The sequence below is a fragment of the Mauremys reevesii genome, linkage group 7 (genome assembly GCF_016161935.1).
Source record: "Mauremys reevesii isolate NIE-2019 linkage group 7, ASM1616193v1, whole genome shotgun sequence".
Taxonomy (NCBI): domain Eukaryota; kingdom Metazoa; phylum Chordata; order Testudines; family Geoemydidae; genus Mauremys; species Mauremys reevesii.
The window spans coordinates 109,070,183-109,091,100 of NC_052629.1; the positions used below are offsets into that span (position 1 = coordinate 109,070,183).

Sequence of the window (20,918 nt, forward strand, 5' to 3'; positions counted from 1 at the left end):
ATCCATAACTAGTTAATTGAATTATACCAGACTTACACCCATATAATACAAAATATTTTGGCCCATAACAAAGTTTCAGAATGGAAATTAAGAACCTGATTTTGCCAACCCTTCCTTATGGGAATGGTTTCATTCATTACGACTACTCATGCAAGGACTACTTCCTTATCAAGGATCTGTAGGGCCAGATTCTTACAAAAAAAGCTGGGTAGAACATTAATACAGAAAATAGAAAGTTTCTTTCACTAGCTAATTTCATGCCCCAGCCTGATCTGCTATACTAATTTAAATCAGGAATAGCTATTCAATAGCTACATTCTCTATCATGCTTTATGCCCCCAGGTACCACCCCCTATTTTGAGGGGCTGCTTCAGCCCTTCAAACCCATCAGGGACCCTTGTGGCCTGGCTGTCTATAGCTCCAAATGTCATTCTGGGATCCAGGAACAGACAGAGTGAAGTTGAGCTATGCTCTCCCTCCCCCACTGCCCTTTGCAAGGTCACACCCTGAGATGCCAGAAGCTGTGAAGGGGCGAGGGTGGGCAGAGGTATTACCTAGAATCATTGGGCTGGTTTTATGCCACATAGGACTATCGAGTGGCTGGATGCCCCAAGTTTACTGCCTCTTTGTGCTAGTTCAAAGGGAGTGTGGCACAATGGAAAAATTAGGCCAGAAGTCAGTGAAGCGGCACAGATGCAAACCAGCATAGGCAAGGTCAGTCAGGCCCTGGGCAGGACAAACTATGCACGAAAGAAAATGAAATTACTGCCAGCAAAATATCTGAAAAGATGTTTTCTTCCCACAATTTCACTAAGCTTCTAAAGTCCTCCGACTTGAAGGCACCAGTGTTCTGCCTTCATCGGCGCTGACATTTATACGCATTACCACCATGCAAATTCTTTTGAAATAACAAAACAAGAACAATTTGTTCTACCTCATATTCACTCTGAACTGAGCATGTTTTTTTTTTATTTTATTTTTTTAAAAAAAGAGGAAGATCACCTTACAGATACATCTCTATGAACTGCAGTAGCTGAGACGTTTTTAGATGAAATCTGAACTTGTCCTGAATATCGTTGGCTTTAGACTCCTATTGCTTTTGTGTCTATCTCAAAGCAAATGTAATGCAAGGAATAAGCAGCCAGTTTACTTGAAGCAAAATAAGAAACCAATTACGCTGTAGGGGGTATACCAAAGATGTACTGTATTCACTGCAAGAGTGATATTTACTACATTTAAAAAGAACAATGTTTTATTGGCTCATTGCATGTGATTTGTAGGTTTCTTCAACGCACATTCTTTTTTCATATTTACCTCTTATGAAGTGATTTGGCTACAATATAGCATAACAGAGCACAAATAGAAAGTGAATACCTGTCATTCAATAAAGAAATTAGCAGCCAGACAGCATTTAAAGAGTATTCGCTACCTGATTCAGGCTATTGTCACCCCCCATTGCATGCAGTGTGTGCTTTTTACCCTTAATCTTTTCAGGTACAGAAGTACATTTAAAAAAGAAACAAACAAACAAACAATGTCAGACGGACTTTAGAAAGTTCACATACATTGGGCAGCAATAATTCAGGGTACTACAAAGAACATGAAGGGTGCAGTAAAATGAAGCCATTGGTTTTTATTTTCCATTCATACATTGCTAACATTCAATGATCATTGACTACGTCTATCTAAAGCTATTCAAATAGATCTGAACAATTCCTATTGTAACTTGGAGTCAACACATTTTAAAGTGATTTATAAGTAGCTGAAATCAGAGATGAGTCAGATTGACAAAATGGCCACAGGCAACCCCCGGAAATATGCATACTGTAGTTACTCCACAAATGATGCATTTTCACTGTTCCCATCACTATTACTATCAGCATAACTTCAAAACTTTTGATGCTACTACATCAGTCATGGAGGTAGGGTTTTATTTTTAAATGTCCAGGCATGTCCAGGAATACCAATTATAAACATGTCAACTAAGTCAGCGGCATTCATAACAGAGCCTTTATTATGTGCATCATAAAAGAGTCCCCACTATGTTTTTACAGACCTTCCTATGTGTATTTATCCATTCCCACCCCTATTCCCAGGGATAGGCTTATATGGATTCATTTATATTGGCAGATGTTCTCCTTTTCAGGTGTGAAGTTGGGTTTGAGTAAACTTAGGTTTCACTTGGAACATGTCTAATGTACACCCTTGCTGTGTGACTGCATGTGCAGTTGTGCCTGCAATAAGGTGTGAAGAACTAGGAACCTGATATGTGCATCCAGCTTTCAACTGCTTATGCCAATATGTTTGTTGCATGTTCAAATTCACCACATTTTCAGTAATATTACAGAAATTGTTCACACACTCAGCATGCAGTTATACCTAGCCTGGCTGAAAGTCAGACACACATCTTCTATAGTTTAAAGATAGTTTAGCCAGCAATCCCAAGCATTTTACATATGTAGCAGGGAAATATTGTTGCAAACTATTACAGTTCTCTTTAGCGAGTAATTTGGGTATAAAATATAGAAAACCAGGCTTATACCACTGTGTACCAATTTGGATGTTCTTTTGGTCTATTACCAGAATCAGATGGGTTAGGGAATTGATAAGAGGATTGGGAATGTCTGGAAGTTAAGAATCCTTTTTCAGTTTCTTGGGTGGGAGCATTAAAGCATTATCCTAATGTTTCAGGCACAGCAAGAACCAAGACTGTTTTGATGAGAAAGTTGGTTTCTGTGAGACTTCCAGACCAAAAACCAGTGGTACACAAATCAAATCCAAATAAATCCCACTTTTGAGGCCATCCCATTATTACTCCCATTAATACCATGCCTCTCCCCAGAAATTCACTAACTATAAAAGGGGATGAGAAGTGAGTATGAGGTTAAAGCCTGTAGCTTGGGGGCTACAAGTCTAAGAATTTCCAGGAAATTTTCATATCAAAATTCCAATTAAATAGTGGGATTAGTCAATTGCCCTTATAATCACTCCATTCTGCCATCAGCCTAGATATGCCTGGCTCACAGGAGGACTGCAATAACCTACCTGCAACCACATTCTTGCAGGCAATTAATATGCCAAAACTACAGTGAAAAAGTGGGACATTTCCACCATAGATACAATTTTCCTGCCCACAACATAATTTCTTAGGTTAATCTAATTCTTTGAATCCATTGATATTTTTAGTTTTCTATGAATACACGTACTCCATAAGACTAGTTATTGACCACAGGTTTAGTATGCCAAAACGGGCTTTTGAAATGTGTCATTATAAAAAGGATGCAGCAAGATCTTACAGTTGAACCAGAAGTCTGCATGTTTCTGGATTTCTTGGGTTCAAATTAGTCACATGCTAATCACAAGGTTTAGCCTAGTGGATATGATGTCCCAGAAACTACTTATGCCAGTGCGTTAGTGCAATTCTTTCCCAGTAAGAGACCAGAGATCTCCTTCTTGTCCCGTAGCATGTGAATTTCCTTTTTATTTCCTCCCCAAAGGGTTATTTTCCTTCAATTTAAGGTGGGGGGAATTGGTTTCTAGTTGCCTGGCAGTGAACCGCCAGACTAGTTTGAGCAAAACACGAAGTGATTTTCCCCTCTCCAACCCTTTCCACATATTTGTCAATTTACACCAATTCTAACTTGGATCTATGAGAGCAGACTTTGGATTCTCAAGCTATTGGGTGTTTAGGGCTGTTTGGTTTTACTGCAGGTTGTACATAGAAGCTTGGCTTTATCCAGGCTGAAGGATTTGCCAGTCAGCAGTGTCTCGCACACCAGGCAGGTAAAGTGTTTCTTGTGCCAGGTCAGCCCTTCAGCTTGCTGGTAGTCCTCTGAGAATATTATCTGCGGAAGTAACAAATACATCAAATACATCTGTTTATTGCCGTAGTTTTTCCTCATCACATCAACCATCACTCTTCATTAGGTGAGCAAAGAAAAAGGGAGTTTGCCAAGTTAGAGCACAAAACAAACACACACATACATTTACTGGTTTCCATTAGATATGGAAGCTGTTCTTAGGAGAACTCGTAAACAAAGAGCATGGGATCATTCTTGATGGTGAAACCAAAGCCACAGACCATTTACATGTCTCTTTGAAAAAAGAAAAAAAAAGCCCCCACAGATTTTTAAATGCAAATAAAGGGGAAAATTCAGCTCCGTTGCACTGGATTTACATTAGTGTATCTACACTGAGTAAAACAATGTTACTCTAGATTTGCGCCAATGGAGTTAAAAAATGAGCCTGCTCCCCTCCCCAAAATAGTATGAATGCTCACAAAATGAGCTGATTGCTTCCTGTTAGGAATAATAAATGTGAGTAATGTCAGCTCTCTACCGTGCTTCAATGCAGGACCTTCCCCCTGCAATACTTTAATGCTAATACTTCAACATCTTTTAAGCTGTTTGTAGAAAATTTGTGCAACTTGTATCAGAGCCGCTCTCTAAAAGCTTCTCACCGTTTGTATCTCTTCATGAGATACGCCTTGTCTAAACTATGCATGAAAGTCGATCTAAGCTATGCAAATTTGAATTACATTAATAGCGTAACTCAAGTTGATGTAGCTTAGATCTAGTTACCGTGGGGTCCACACTATGCAATGTCAACGGGAGACGCTTTTGTCGACTCCCCTTACTGTTCTCAATCCAGTGGTGTACAGGAGTCAGCTGGAGAGCAATCAGTGGTCGATTTAGCAGGTCTTCACTAGACCCGCTAAATTGACTACCGATGCATCCATCGCCGCAGAGCTGATCCTCCGGTAAGCATAGACAAGCGCATAATAGATATAGGGTCCCATGAGAACACAATTACATAGTCTACCTTGAACATACTGGATTACATTTCAATGAGACCATTATCCAGGATCTTTTTAAAAAAGACCACATTCAATAGAGACAACAGCAGTTGACTATTCTTTGACAAAGCTTCTTAATCGTTAAATAGCCTCAAACTAGGGTCTCAGACCTGAACCACTTCAAATTTGAGATTAAATCTCTGGATCAGAGTCAGTCTACCCAGTGCTTTTGGTTCTAGGCCAGATCCAAAAGCCAGAGGAGAAATATTAGCTCTTTTTAATATGAGCAAAACCTCACAAAAATGGTTGCCCTTGTGAGGAGATTTTGGCATGAGATGATGGAAACTTGCAAGATTATGCCTTTGTTGGCAAGAAATATAACACAACCAGCTCAACATTTTCTGCACTGTCGATTCCATACCTGAAACTCAGCCCTATACCATGAACCTCATCTTAACTCTAATCCTGATTCAAATACCAGCTCTTCAGACCCCCTGAAAAATTAAAAGGTATTTAAACCACAAGTGCATATGGAACAGCATACGAAGCCCATTCCAATTCCAATTCATAACCCTTACTGCTATCTAACTGCATGGAGACCTCGCTCTACTAGTAGCCCTATACTGCACATCCAACTCACCGCCAGATTTCCTGTCCTTGACATTTCTAGAGCCAGTGGGAAGCATCAGAGAACAAATTCTCTAACTACTTTCCACATATGGTATTTGAACCTCTTGATTCGTGTAGGAACATTACCAGGTCCCCAGAGCCTCAAACAGGGGTGCATGTGTGTGCAAACACCTCCCCCTGCAACACACAGACACACGAAGCATGCATGGGAGGAAGGAAACTCCACAAATAAGCAGGATGCAGCTAGAAGAGTTTCCTGGGTATACAGAGATGGAGGAACATAGAAGAGGAGTAGGCACTGCAGGTCTCTTTGCCCAAGGTCCCAGAAAGCCTGTTTTCCTAGGGATAGCAGAATTGCAGCAGGGAATCAGCCCTACCTCATCACAAGCTGCACAGCGTGGCCTTATGCTCTCACAGTAATGGCGCCCACACCAAACCGCACCGTTCTTCCAGAAGTAGATCAGGTCAACCAGAGGTTCAGAACACTTGTGGCATACAAAACAGCCTGGGTGCCACTGGCGATTGTAGCCTGCTCTGTCCACGTACACCACCGGGCAGTCCGTAGGCACCACCTGTTTGCAGTTCTCGCAGCACTAGAATAGAGAACAGATTATTGACGGTGTGTGGGGAAAAGAGAAGAGGACTGCCCAGGTAGTTTATACCCTTTGCTGGACAAGAATACTTTCTGCAATTCATATAGCAATCAAACCTGCTGTAAATACAAGGCATATTCATGATTAAAAATTTTGCGTATTTTAGTGGCTTTTTTAAAAAGGAATTCCTGATTTATGGCTTTGTTTGGATCTTGTATTCTTACTTAAACAGTTGGTAAGTGCTGACGGATAACTGCCATGGTGGACTAGTACAATAATCCATCTAGCCTAAAATAGTCCATCTTGTCTCCAACACGGAGGACTTTTAGATATTCCAGGGGAAGCAGTAATTAGACAGGAATGCTGCTAATTGTTCAATAATATACCAAGAGGGAAACACTTTCTGGTCTCAGGCTCAGCCAGATAATCAGCTTATGTCCTGCAGTAGGAGGATTAAGATCTTGTTTTTAAACCATCAGTGGCCTAACAGCAGAACACGTATGAATTCTTGTATAAAAAATGTCCAATTTAGGTATTACTTTAGCTGCATAATTTAAGTTGTTCCCCGCCCTCCCCTTACTCTCAGCAAGAGTAGTTGGAAGAGCTGAGGAAAGGAGCAAGTTGCTGTGATATTTTTCTTTGGAGGAAGTGACCAAGAAGTAAAAAGTAGAAACCAGTCTCAAGGAGCCATGCAGGCAGTGCTGCAAAATTGTCCAATGAAAAGCATTAAAGACTTACTACCCCAGGATGAGAACTGAGGGCCAGTGATTCGGAGGAGCGGTGTCAACTTACCCCAGCTGAAGTCAATGGAGCTACACGAATTTCCCATTAAGTAAAGATCTGGCCCTGTAACCTTCTGATGAGGAAAAATTAATCAGATTTTTAACACTGTTTCACAGGCTGCAAGGTATCATTGTAATCATCTAGTCTGACATCCACATAGCTGGGCCACAGGACTTGCCTGAATTAATTCAGGCTTGAACTACAGCAGGTCTTCTAGAAAGACACACAATCTATATTTAAAGCTTTCCAGTGATGGAGAATCTGCCACAGTTCTTCATAAGTTGTTCCAATAATAAAGTTACTCTCACTGTTAAAAGATTTGCACCTTGTTTCCAGTCTGAATTAGTCTAACTTCAACTTCTAGCCGTGGGGTAGTGTTATATCTTTGTCTGCTAGATTGAAGAGCCCTCTATCAAATTTCTGTTCCTTGTGTAGGTACTTATAGACTGATCAAGTCACTCCTTAAATCTTCTCTTTGATAAATTTGAGTTAAATGCAGCCTACAGTCTGTTCTTAAGGGCCTGACCTAAAACTTGTCCCTAGTGAAACACAGATTGGTAAACTGGGCACAAGCACAATCTGGATTGCTCTGCATCAGTGACTTGGCCTCTTCATTATTTACCGCTCCCTCAATCTGCATGTCATCTACAGAGTTGATCAGTTTTGATTTTACTTTTACATGACATCCTGTAACTCAGAACAAAAAAAAAAAATCAGCATCTCTTAACAGGTGTAATTTTTTGCAGATGTTGAGAGATTAAGAGCCTGGTTCTCCTTTTACATACACTGGTTTAAAACAGGTGTAGCTTCATGGACGTCAGTGGTGTTACCCTTCATTTATACCAAGGTAAGAGAATTAGACGCCACATGTCCACAAAAGGATGAGAAGTGAAAGCTACCTGCAGGTACTTGGGGAGATCTGTGAGCTCATATTACAATTATCAGTTGGATTTATTTATTTTATAGACCACAATGGGAAATTCTGCAATCATTTAAAAAAATAAAATAAACACACCTCTTCTCTTCAGCCAAAAAACAGACTTTATTGTGGCTGACAGGTTACCCTTTATATTCCCATTTTACAATTTTGGATGGGCAGAGTCTGCCTCATAGCTGCTGAGTCTGCACTTGATCAGCATTTTAGTTTTTCAGTCATCAAATCAAGTGCTTTAAGTGGCAGCTGGAATTTCATCCAGCATAGCCTTTGGCTGTAAGGCAATTTTCTACCAGCAGTCTTTGAAGCACTGGTTAAAGTTTCATCAAAACAAGATGTACTGCTTAAGCAGCTTGTCGTCTCACACATGTTGTGATTTAAATTGCTCTGCCTGATTAATTGTTTCACCGAGAAACTCTCCAACTAACTATTTCAAGAGTTTAGTGTGGCAAGAGTTGTGGACAATCAGAAGTTAGGAATTAAAATTCAAGACTCCAACTTATGTTTACAGCAAACAGCCATTTTGTTTGTGTTTGTCTCTAGCTGTGGGGCACCAGAAGACAGAGAAAAGACAGAAAGTTTTCCCCAACATTGTGTATAGAGTGACAGTTGCTGGGAGCTCTGACAATCTGAGTCTCCTGTGGTCAGAGAAGGGGTGTGGGCAGAGGAGCAGGACTCGTGGGTTGATCATGTTCCAGGTTCAGAGAGGCAGCCTTGTAGACTGCAATTATATAATTTAAACAAAAAATATTAAGCTGTGCAACATTTGACTTTACTTCCAAAGATGTCTAGATTATGTGCCTGCGTTTAGATTATCTGAAAATGTGGGGGAGGTTCCTCAGAGCATCTTGCTAAGAATTCCACCACCAAACCAAGAGGAAAGTTGGAGCAATAGCCATCTCTTCTCTGGACATTCATCTCATGTCTCCCTCTTCATTCCCTTACAGAAAGGAACCCACAAGATTTAATCAAGTCTCAAGTATTGAAAAGACTATTTTGAGATGAGCACATCCCTTGACTGCCCAGCATTGTCTTCATCCCTCCTTTTTATAGCAGAGCACTCTGCTGTACTAACGTTTTCTTCCGTATGTTTTTTCCAGAATTAAATGTTTCCAGCATGTGGCATGTAAGCTTGCAACATCATGCTGTTGCCTCCTGCCTTGGTTATAGTTGTGAGAAAGTGCTTATATCTGAATAGCAATGCAGAGAGATTCCATACTAGTTCCTTCACCCGTCCACTACAAGCACACCTACCATAGGTACCCAGGGGTTAATATGTGCCCATGGGGGGATCCCTTTATTGAAACAGTGGCTGATCATCCTTGACAAAATGAACATTCTTAAGGAATAGGAGGAACATTGTTTATTTATTCCCAACATACAGATTAAGGAGTGATCCATTCCAGGCTTCAGTTCTTTTGACAGACTTCTGAAGTGTCACATTTCATTGTTAATGCTTCCCTCATGCAGTCATATAGAAAAGGTGGTGGTGGCGGTATTGTAACAAAAGCAGAGCTCTGCAAATGTTTTTCCTCCAAGGGTCTGTACAAACCTTATCCATCCCCAGGTTCAGTTTACATAGATTTACTCTCGGTTTCATGCTCGAACAAGAATCTCAAAGCAAAACACATCCAAACCCCAGTACGTTCTGCTGCAGCGCAACACATACCAATTACTCAAAAGAACACGAGGACTTGTGGCACCTTAGAGACTAACAAATTTGAGCATAAGCTTTTGTGGGCTACAGCCCACTTCAGATGTATAGACTGGAACATATAGTAAGGAGATATATACATACAGAACATGAAAAGGTGGAAGTTGCCATACCAACTCTAAGAGGCTAATTAAGATGAGCTATTATCAGCAGGAGAAAAAAAAACTTTTGTAGTGATAATCAAGATGGCTATTTCCGACAGTTGACAAAAAGGTGTGAGGATATTTAACATGAGGAAATAGATTCAGACTAACATGGCTGCTGAACATACCAATTACAGGAACTCCTCACTTAAAGTCGTCCTGGTTAACATTGTTTCGATTTAAGTTGCTGATCAGTTAGGGAACATGCTGGTTTAAAGTTGTGCAATGCTCCCTTCTAACATCCTTTGGCAGCTGCCTGTTTTGTCCACTGCTTGCAGGAAGAGCAGCCTGTTGCAGCTAGCTGGTGGGGGGCTTGGAACCAGGGTGGACCAGCAGCCCCCCTACCAGCTCCCCCTTCCCCTAAGTTCCCTGTGCAGCAGCTGTCCCTCCCCCCCACCGCCATGTGCTGCTCCTGCCCTCTGCCTTGGATCTGCTCCCACAGACTCCTGCTTGCTATGCGGGGGGAGGGAGGCTAATCTCAGGGTGTCTCCCCCTCCCCCTGCTCCTTCACCCTACTTACTCCATCTTCCATAGAGCGGGGGAGGGGAGGGAGACACATGATGGAGGGAGCTTCTAGGCAGTAGCTGCAGTCTCAGGGCTTGGCTACACTTGAAAGTTGCAGCGCTGGGAGTTACAGCGCTGGTCGTGCAGCTGTGCAGGAAGAGCGTTGGTGTGTGGCCACACTCACAGCTACCAGCACTGGTGTGTGGCCACATTTGCAGCATTTGCAGCGCTGTTGGGAGTGATGCATTATGGGCAGCTATCCCAGCGTTCAAATGGCAGCAACGTGCTTTTCAAAAGAGGGGGGTGGAGTGGGGTCTACTGTGACAGGGAGCGGGGGGAGAGAGAGAGAGAGAGAGTGTGGATTTTTGGAGCCAACACTGTGTTACCTTCCTGCCTTGAAAAATCAGAACATGTTCCCAATCCCTTACCCTTAACTGCAAACAGCCTGCATCCAACACGACTCCCCGCTGTTTCACTCACTCCCTGCCTGCCTCTCATTTGATTGTTTACAGCCAGGTACAGATTGATCACAGCAAACAGGAGCTCTGTTTGTTTTTTAGATAAGCAGCTCCCGGAGCCCCGAGTTCACAACAAAATAAAGAGGCTGCATAACAAAACAAAGAGAGTAATTTAGTTAAAAGCATTCTGGGATATCTCCTAATACCCTGGAGGCCAATTAAAGCGCTGGTGTGTGGCCACACTTGACGAGCAGCGCTAGATCACCAGCGCTGCACTCGTTATACCCCAACCAGACCAGGTGTACAGCCAGCGCTGCAGCCAGGGAGTTGCAGCGCTGGATGTGCCTTGCAGGTGTGGACGGTTACTAATTGCAGCGCTGGAAAGCCTCCACCAGCGCTGCAACTTTCAAGTGTAGCCAAGCCCTCAGGTCTCAGCAAGCTGATTTATTTAACAAGGAAGTGTACTAGGGTCAGCTACTTAAAGGGAAAATGCGCATTTTCTCTCTCACACACAGGGTGTGTGTCTCTCTGCCCTCCCTCCTTTCCTGCTGCCTTGTAGAGTGAGAGAGTTAACCCTTGAGGGCTCAGTCAATTGCTAGTTCATTTAGCAGTAAGGCCAGGGGTGAGCTGCAGACGGTTCGCGTGAACCGTTTGCTAAAATTAGACGCCGGACAGCGAACCGCTTGCTAAAGTTCTCTGTCCGGCGTCTAATTTTAGCAAACAGTTCGCGCGAACAGTTGCGAATTCTGCCTCCACCTCCTGCCGTGAAGCTCCTCCTTGCTTCTCCTCCCCCATGGCTTCCCGCGAATCAGCTGTTCGCGCGGGAAGCCTGGGAGGGCTGAGAAGCAGGCAGGCTTCCCCGGCCCAGGAAGACGACCCTAAGGTAGGAAACTAGGGGGGCGTGTGCCCCGGCCGGTCCCTGGCTGCGGCCCGTCCCCGCCTCCCCGGCCGCGACCCTGCCCGGCCCCGCGTCCCCGACTCCCCCCGAACCCCTCCCCGGCCGCCCGGCTCCGGCCGCACCCCCCCCCACCTCCAGCCCGGCCTGGCCCCGGGGCTCCAGCCGCCCCTGCTGTTTTGCCAGGGGGCCGGGCTCCGGCAGCGCGGGTCTGGGCGTGGCGGCGGCCCCAGCTGCCCGGCTCCAGCTCTGGCCACAGCCCTCCCTGGCTCCACCCGGCCAGCCACCTGGCTCCAGCCGCCGGGCTCCTCCGCATCCTCCAGCTCCGGCCGCGCGACTCCTGTCCTGGCCCAGCCACATCCAGGCAGCGGTAAGGGGGCAGGGAGGGGTGTTGGAGAGAGGGTAGGGGAGTTTGGGGGTGGGGGGTCAGAGGGCAGAGAACAGGGGGATTGAATGGGGGCAAGGGTCCCGGGGAGCAGTCAGGAAAGAGCAGGGTTGGATGAGGTGGTGGGGGCACTCAGGGACAGAGAGAAGGGGTAGTTGTATGGGGTAGGGGTTCTGGGGGGCCATTGAGAATGAGAGGAGGGGTTGGGTGGGGCGGCAAGGGGTTAGTCAGGGGACAGGGAAGGGGGGATGGGTCAGGGGTCTCAGAGTGTGTGTGTCAAGGAACATGAGGGGTTGGATGGGGCACGACCCATCCAACGGGAACCCGTTGTTAAAATTTTGGAGGGAGGAGGGAACCCGTTGTTAAAAATTTGGCAGCTCATCACTGAGTAAGGCATTCATTCCCTGGGAAATATCCCACCCTCTGACTCCTCCACCTCAGCCAAGCTTCACAATCATCACTGTGTACCAGTATTAAATTGTTTGTTTAAAACTTTTATATAGTCTTGTCTGGTGAAAAAAAGTTTCCCTGGAACCTAACCCCCCCCCTCCTCATTTACATTAATTCTTATGGGGAACTTGGATTCGCTTAACATCGTTTCACTTAAAGTCGCATTTTTCAGGAACATAACTACAACGTTAAGTGAGAAGTTCCTGTCCTGTGGATCTGAATGATAACTGCTCTTTGCAGCTTTAAGACACCCTAGGGGAAGTCTGTATGGGCAGCACTGCTGGGAACATGACCATGGTGTTGCAGAGTTCAAATATCCTGCTCCATCTTAGCCAGTGAGGACAGCAGAATGTTGGACATGCAAGGCCACCCAACTGAACAGATATGACCTGACTTGGCATCCCATGCAATTTTTAATACAGGAATGGAAAGATGTCAGTCAAATTTCTACAATTCCTTTCATCCTGAAGGGTTCCAAAACACTAATAAATATATACAAACATTAGAATGGCTCACTCATCCATCTCCAGAATGGTAAACAGGTATTTTGCATCAGTCACACTTTTTATAAAGGGAAAGTGAAGCATAACTTCTGCACTTGAAAGTGCCAGGGAGAACCATCATTAACTTGGATTTTGGCCAGAACATCAGGCTTAGCGTCTCTAGCCTTGCAAAAAGTATGATGGATTCTTTAAATTAATGGGTTTTACATACCATCTGAACACTGGAAACTTCACTGTAACCCTCTATATCAGTCTAGGGGCACTGGTTCTGTCCGGGCTGAAGGAGAAGAGGGCCATCAAGTGAATTCACCATCATATTCAGCAGCAACCTGGAGCTTGCTTGCTGTCTCAGGGGAGATCTCCAAGAACTCACCCATCCCAACTCTGCTGATTTTGGGAGATCTAACTATTAAACCACAGCATTAACAAGCAAAAAAACCTCTCTGGGTTCAAGCTCATGTTTCTTGCCAATAAAAACTCAGAACTTGTTTCTCTCTTCCCTCTTATGGCAATTATTCAGTCTTCACTAAGCATCAAACAGTAATATTTCCACTTATTCTTCATTGTGGTAAGTGGAATTCTTGCACATTTTAGTAGGATAGTAATAAGGCATTCTCTCATCCCCAGAGCTCCATTTCTCTGGGGATGAGTGAATTCTTCATTTGCTGACTACCACCTGGAGTAACCGAATGCTACCCCCTTCCTCCATATTGAATTGTTTCAGAACTTGACCTCTCAAAAGAGCCAGTCATTCTCAAAGCTTTTACAACTGAAGTTTCCACAGTTGAAACTATTTTTTCCCCTTTTTCCAATATGTCTGTGCTACCACTGAATATTTATTAGACTGCTGCTGGCCTCAAACTATTTGGAACTGTGGCTAATTTTGATTTACTGCTTAGCTGTTTGGTTCATTTGATTCCAACATGCTGGCTGCAATACTGGAACATTTATGGAGACTGGGTGGGTCAGAAATATTCTGTTTTCTGCCTGACAGAAAACTAGTTTGGCTCACAGGAGATATTGAGTAGGAACACAGTCCTGGTATAGCTACGGAACTCCTCCCCAATAGCAGAAAAAAGTACAGCCACAGTGGTTTGAGATCAGCTTCCTTTCTTATGGAGAGAATTACATTGATCCAATAAGTTTTGCTTTATACACTTTGATTCCAATAGGCAACAGCTGCCTGACGGTGCAACAGCAATTTCAAGATTGGTATTAGGGAGGTATTTGCCAATTGATACGTGCAGTTAATATGAAGGGATTTGTCAAGGGGAGACCAAATACTGCACAGAAAAATGAACTGGAATGGTCCCAGGTAGTTACTGCTGTTACAATGCAAAGCTGTGTGCACAAGGTTTTAGTTCTGTACTTCAATCTGATCTCCTTGACAGCAAAGTCAGTTTGAATTAGGCCCTGGTGAAAAATCAGCTGCTTCATGCAGACCTTTCCTTTGGATACACCTGAAAACAAGCAAAATGCTGCCGAAGTGAATTTCGAGAAAACCCCCAAACAGTACACCCTACCATTTCACATTTTGTAACCCTGGTACATCCCAAGACTGGCCTCCTCCCTCAACCTTGACTTTCATATCTTCAATGACTGGAATCTGTGACCTCACTATGCTCTATTATCTTGGGTGTCAGGAAACTGGCAAGTATAGCCTACTGTCCTGGTAATTCCCAAGACCACAGATGAAACATTCCCCCTTCTGAGGCCAGCTTCAGATGGCCTGGAGATTGCTTAACAGATTTGATTGAAACCTCCTAGCAGAAGCAGTGGTAGGGAGGGGAGAAATGAGATATCCCACAGACAAAAGTAAGTCAGTGCATTCAGTGAAGATGTTGCAATATTTAGGCTTACACTATAATTTTGGGAGATGCACAGAAGATCGTGGCATTAGATAATAGCAATACTTGGCTCTAGAGCAATAACAGTCTAAATGACAAATAAAAGATTGCTCTAAGTTTTAGCATTGCAAGTATCTTTACATCCTTTTTACTTCATTCTCTGCCTGCATTAAAGCAGCTTCAAATTCATTCTCTGTCAGTCATCTTTCTGTATTGCGTTCAGCTCTCCCCTATTGTTTTGGCTACTCATTAACTGAAAGGTAAATGCTGTATTGGAATACCATTTGCTGCATTCTTAGCCTTGCTCTTCAAGGAATAAAATACCAAGATGCATCTTAGCTTGGACAAATGGGACAGGATTTGAATTGCAGCCCGGTGCATAGCTGCCATCCCTTCTTAGTCTTTAAGATGCATCAGGGAATTATTCATGACTGAATGGGAGCCTGGCACAAGGACAAAGATTTGTCCTCCAAGCAATTTCAAGCAAATTTGGGATCCCCCCGCAAAGCCACAGGCTTGCCTTGTCCCCAAACTGCAACTGTCTTCAATCCAAGGCCCCACTTTAGCTCTTTTACAGGTGTAATGTCACTGGAGTATGAGAAGTTTGCTAGTATGAAGCCATTGAATCAAAGTGCAGAATTATGGCCGAAGTCCACAGTCTCCTTCCCTCATCCATGCTACTTTTAGAGGCAAGAAAAATACAGTGTGTGCCCAGTACTGGATGTGCATGTTTCTGTGTTGAGTGTAAGGGGAAATGTAAGTTGGTGTGGACAGGAAGAGGGAGGAATCTATGATATTCTCCAACAAAGGCAGTGAGAGAGAGGACCAGGACACAAGTTAATGTCACCACATAGCTCTTATCATGGAGCAGCTGGTTTAGCACATCATGTGGCACTGGAGAAGGAAGAGTAATAGTCACGTTAGCATCGGCGTTGCAGGAATCTCAGCATTGGCTGAGCCAGCCCTGATCTGTCTGGCCTAATTCTACTTTTCTTGCCCATTTACACTTGTGAAAACTGGTAGAATTTTTAGATCCACTTCATACAGCAGTGATTACAGAAAGGCTAGAGAATCAGACCCCCATTGTCTTTCTGTAAGAGAATGACTTTCAGGATTCATTCCTGTGCAGTTCTAGGAAAACCAGTATAATTTAGGACATTAACACATTCAGCTTTTGAGATCCTATCCACTCAGGCCAGTTCAGCTGTGTTAATTGCTGCCACAAATCATACTAAAATAGGTGCCCTTGTTACACTGGGAAATGTGCAGTTACTCTTTGGTATGGCAAAGCCTGCTGTGGAATTTTACAGCAGTGCCTCAAAGTTCAGCTATGTGATACCTTAATTACAAGAGAGACATTGGTGCTATTTTTGAAACAATTTCAGTTTTCAGCTGGTGCCTGAACAAAAATAAAGCTTTAAGTTCTTGGAAGAATAACACCACAGTTATGTATTGGCTTGGAAGGACAAACTTCCAGTCTAAATAAGCCCTTTGTGCCAAGATGGCTTTTATAAATGAGTTTAAATGGAAGTCTTCCTTTTTCGGATACTAAATTTTTTAGCCTGTGATTCTTCACCCAGCTTTAGGTGTATTCCAGACTCTGAAGACTAGTTACATACTAGTCAACATGGACAAAGAGAAAGTTAATAAGAGGTCTTTACTTGATAGGGAATGAAAAGTGACTGCACTTGACATGCTACAATCCCAGTATAATAAATGACAGGAAAATATTGCCTTAAAATTCACACCTTAGTTTTTCAGCTTTAAATCAAATAATTGACGTTATCTTGGCAAGTTTCAGCATGAAATAGGTTTCCAGTTCAATGAATATATTTTATGACAAGCATTTCTTGGAATGATCACGCTGACCACCTAAGACCCCTTTTAAACCTTATGTTACATTAGATGTATATTCTCGGAGCACAAAAGACTGGTAAAGAATCTGAATACTTTCGGAAATGCATTTTTCAATCCCAGCTGTGCACATCTATGGATGATGGATTCCAGATGTATTAAAATCATAAACCTGTGAAATATCTAAAAATAACTGCTCACGTAACTTCAGTGCAGAGCACCTCCACCATTGTGTTCAAAGCATTATTTTCAAATTTAAATAGCAGGCAGCATTATGTTATTTTTACTTTTATTTGGGTTGAAGACCCAACTGAATTATTCGGTAATTTATAGGTGTAGTAAAATAAAGCCACTAACTGTGCGTGTGCCTCATTCTCTCATGCCCAACTTGAGACAACTTGTCTGATTTTTAAAGGGGCTGAGAACCCCATAACTCCCACTGAAGTCAATAGGAGCTGCAGGTAATGAAAACAAGGCTGCTTTTTTCCATGTGATTAAATTTAGGTAGTCAGCTTTTGACTAAGGGTGAGATTAAGATGTGATCAATGCTGGGTGAACACTCAGAATCATAGAATATTAGGTTTGGAAGAGACCTCAGGAGCTCAGCTAGTCCAATCCTCTGCTCAAAGCAGGACCAACACCAACTAAATCATCCCAGCCAGGGCTTTGTCAAGCCGGGCCTTAAAAACATCCAACGATGGAGATTCCACCACCTCTCTAGGTAACCCATTCCAGTGCTTCACCATCCTCCTAGTGAAATAGCATTTCCTAACACTACTTTCAATGAGAGCAGGGTTGGGCCAACACTGAGTTCTTTTGAAAGTTGTTTGGGTAATGGGAACTCATCAGCATGCAGTAACATCAGCATCCAAGAGAACTTCATAGAAGTAAAGACACTTACATACTCCACTCCCGTTGGTGCATCACTCAGGGCTCCGTTGGTTGAAATGGGTGGTTTACTTGCAGCTCCATTTTTGTCATGCTGCTTCCCTTCTTCCTTGGCACTGCCACCTTGGCCAGGAAGTGCAACTTCACCAACTCCCAGGGCATCACTTTTATATTTCTTTACAAAATCTTCCATAAGCTTTATCTCACTTTCAGCAAGGCCACGGCAGTGGGAAGAGTCCTGGTCATAAATGGGAAGCTGCCTCATTAACTGCCTACGACGATAGGACGCCCCTTCCGTGCCGGCAACTGGTTGCATATCCTTTGGAATCAGTTCCATGTACTGTATAGCCTGATGTCGGGAGAAGGAAGAAATCAATATTCTCAAAGTGGTTCCTACATAGAAGTACTAGCTCTGTGTATATACTTAATTTTAGAGGGGTAGCCGTGTTAGTCTGGATCTGTAAAAGCAACAAAAGCACTTGCATCCGAAGAAGTGGGTATTCACCCACGAAAGCTCATGCTGCAAAATGTCTGTTAGTCTATAAGGTGCCACAGGATTCTTTGTTGCTTTTACTTAACTCTAAAATTAAGATGGATGAACATGTTCAGATGAAAATGAAAGGTAGGCTGAACTTCTGGAAGCTAAGTTTTGAGGTTTTGAAGGCAGAGCTGGTCAAAATTTTTCCAATTTCAAATAAAATATGGATGAGAGACAGGAAAGTGTCAAACATTTGATTCTCCCACCCCCTCTTGTTTTTCCAACCAGCTCTATAAATACCCAGAGAGATCAGCCAACCTGATTTTCTCTCAACTCACATATCCTCAGTGTGATCAGGAACGGAAATACAATCTTATATCTAGCTCTTATAGAGCATGTTTCATCTATAGGAGTCAAAGCACTTTACAAAATTATCATGATCCCCATTTGTAAAATGCCAAGTTACCCAAGGTCACCAGGCTGGCCAGTGGCAGTGCTAGAACTTGAACACAGGTCTTCTGTGTAGCAGTCTGGTGGCCTAACCTTTAGGCCACATTCTTGTGCCCATCCAAATATACCTGGCTCTCTCAGTCATCTAAATAGCCTGCCCAACTCTAATAGGTCTGGATAAGCCTGTGTAATTATCTGAGTCTACACATCTTCTATTTTAATAGACTTCCTTCAGAAGCCCCTTCCTAGCATTCAAAAAAAAAAAGTTCTAGGCTACATAAACAAGCCATTCTAATCAGGGGCGGCTCTACCTTTTTGGCCGCCCCAAGCAGTCATGCGCGGGAGGCGCCCCGGAGCCGCGGGAGCAGCGGACCTCCCGCGGGCATGACTGCAGAGGGACCGCTGGTCCCGCGTGGCTCGGCTGGACCTCCCGCGGCTGCGGACGGTTCGCGGCTCCGGCGGCTCCGCTTGAGCTGCCGCAGTCATGCCTGCGGGAGGTCCAGCCGAGCCGCGGGACGAGCGCCCCCTCCGCAGTCATGCCTGCGGCAGGTCCGCCGGCCCAGCCTGCCGCCCCCCCCCCCCGGCTGCAGGGGACGGGCCGCTCCTCGGCTCGCAGCGGCAGGATGGGCTGGGGCCCCAGCCTTTTGCCGCCCCCTAGATTTTGCCGCCCTAGGCACCAGCTTGTTTTGCTGGTGCCTAGAGACGCCCCTGATTCTAATCAACGTCTTTGGCTGCCATGAGAGTTTTAAAAAAGCGGTTTGCCTAATACAAACGTATTTGGTCATTAAAAAAAAAATCATTCAAGTAGTTGTCCCTTAATCTTTAGCTTCAGATGAGCTATTAGAAGAAGTTTGAAGCGTGTGATCAGCTCAATTATGTCTAAGCAGCTAGAAGGGAACAGACCAGTTGTAACACCTTTGTGCATAACCACATCAGTATTTAATACTAAGTAGCTAGAGTAATGTGTATTGTATTAAAGTCAGTCAATTTTCCCCTCCTAAAACTCCAAATGACTTAGTTGGAAGTTGCATCAGGACCTTATTTAGCGAAGTTAGCTAAAGGCAGCATAAATTAGAATGATATCAAAATTCCAGGTTCCATATCCATGCCCCTCTCACTCAGCATCCAGTGGCTTGTTAAGTATTGATAGAAAAGAAACCCACCCAGAAAAGCCAGTTTTCTACCCCCACCATGCTAGGAGTCTGTCAAGAGGCTTACATCTGTTTACAGCCAGTGTCTACCTGCAGAGAAAAGCCTTTTAAATTTAAAGACAATGCTTACTAACAAGAAAATTAATTCTTTGAACCCATGTATTCTCCCAGCTTGCAGAAAGCTGGTATGTCTAGATTTTTTTGAATAATGGTTTCTTCTTGAGTACAGTAGGTCCTAAATGTTCTAGGTTGAAAGTGCTCCTGTGGGCATATTTTAGGTAAAAGGCTACAACCAGTACCGAGCATGTGTCAGGAGACTTCCTTCCTATTGCTGAGCGATTGTACAAAGCAGCTGCCAACAGCCAGGTGGCTTCCAGCCGTTACAACTGGGAGAGTCAGAGACGAGTCTATAGCATTGTATAACCAAAACCAACAGCTTATAAACCTCAAGAATTGCACACAGCAAGTGCACGAGACGTTAATGAGTTTTGGTTTGTTTTTAAGAAGGATGTTACAAGAAAATTACTCCAAGCTGTACATTGGCAGATGATCCTTCATTTTATCCATTGTATAAAAGGAAAATCCAGAGACTACCCATGCCTCCCAGGGGCAGAGTGAGGGCAGCTGGCTTCAGCAATGTTACTGAGCACACTCAGACTGTGTGAGTGCACACAGTATAAGCCAAGCAACAAATTGTGTGTGTGTGTGGGGGGGCTCACATGACCCCCCTCACGTCACCTCTAGATAAACCTATATGCCAATAAGAAGCTGGGTGACTACTGAACTGACAGCTTTGAAATAGATGGCCACCAACATTCCTGCATTACTGATTTTGTCATATGGATGGAGGTCAGCAGCTTCCTACTGTCATTACTGTGATGAGAGAATTTGAAAGAGGGCAATTAAGAAACAGCTCTCTGAATAAAGTTAATCTGATGGAAGATTCCCTTGGTAGCCAGTTGGCCATTGAATTCATAGCTTTTTTTGGTCCTATGACAAGTCTTGTCCCATGTTGAATTAACATTTGCAGGAGGATGTTTTCTGTACACTTAAATGATTTCTGGCATAGATCTTAAAGGAAAGGGAGTTTCCCATTGGAGACCTTTTTTCCTACTTTAGTGTGAAGAGCTAGTAGGCAGCCAGTTGGCTGTGTGACATTCACTTTTAAAGACCAGCATTCAGCTGCATTAGATTTGCGTCTTACTTTGTCAGCATTTACAAATAGAACAGTAATGGAATGAAAGACTTAACCGTTTAGTGTGTCTTAAGTGGGTAGAGAAGTTGTTTACACAGAGTAGCAAACATTAAACAGCCAATAAGAGCTGTAAAAAAACCCTTAATGTAGATTTTCTCCTCAACTATCTTTAGCAAAAAGATGCTATTTCAGAAATACCATGAAATTTCCATCTGATTTCAGAGCTCAACTAGAAAAAAGTGATTTTACCATAGACTAATGGGAGAAA

The 20,918-nt window shown here is 43.5% G+C and overlaps 1 protein-coding gene across 1 annotated transcript in view; it reads right to left on the reverse strand.

Moving 5' to 3' along the window:
• Nucleotides 1-1,182: 1,182 nt before the first annotated feature.
• LMCD1 (LIM and cysteine rich domains 1) overlaps nucleotides 1,183-20,918 on the reverse strand; it is a 64,576-nt gene continuing 44,840 nt past the window's right edge. Inside the window, exons 4-6 of the mRNA XM_039481297.1 lie at nucleotides 17,390-17,725; nucleotides 5,803-6,018; nucleotides 1,183-3,845 (exon numbers count right to left, since the gene is read on the reverse strand). Of these exons, the coding sequence (XP_039337231.1) occupies nucleotides 3,687-3,845; nucleotides 5,803-6,018; nucleotides 17,390-17,725 (711 nt within the window). The 3' untranslated portion in view covers nucleotides 1,183-3,686. The remainder of the gene's footprint in view (nucleotides 3,846-5,802; nucleotides 6,019-17,389; nucleotides 17,726-20,918) is intronic.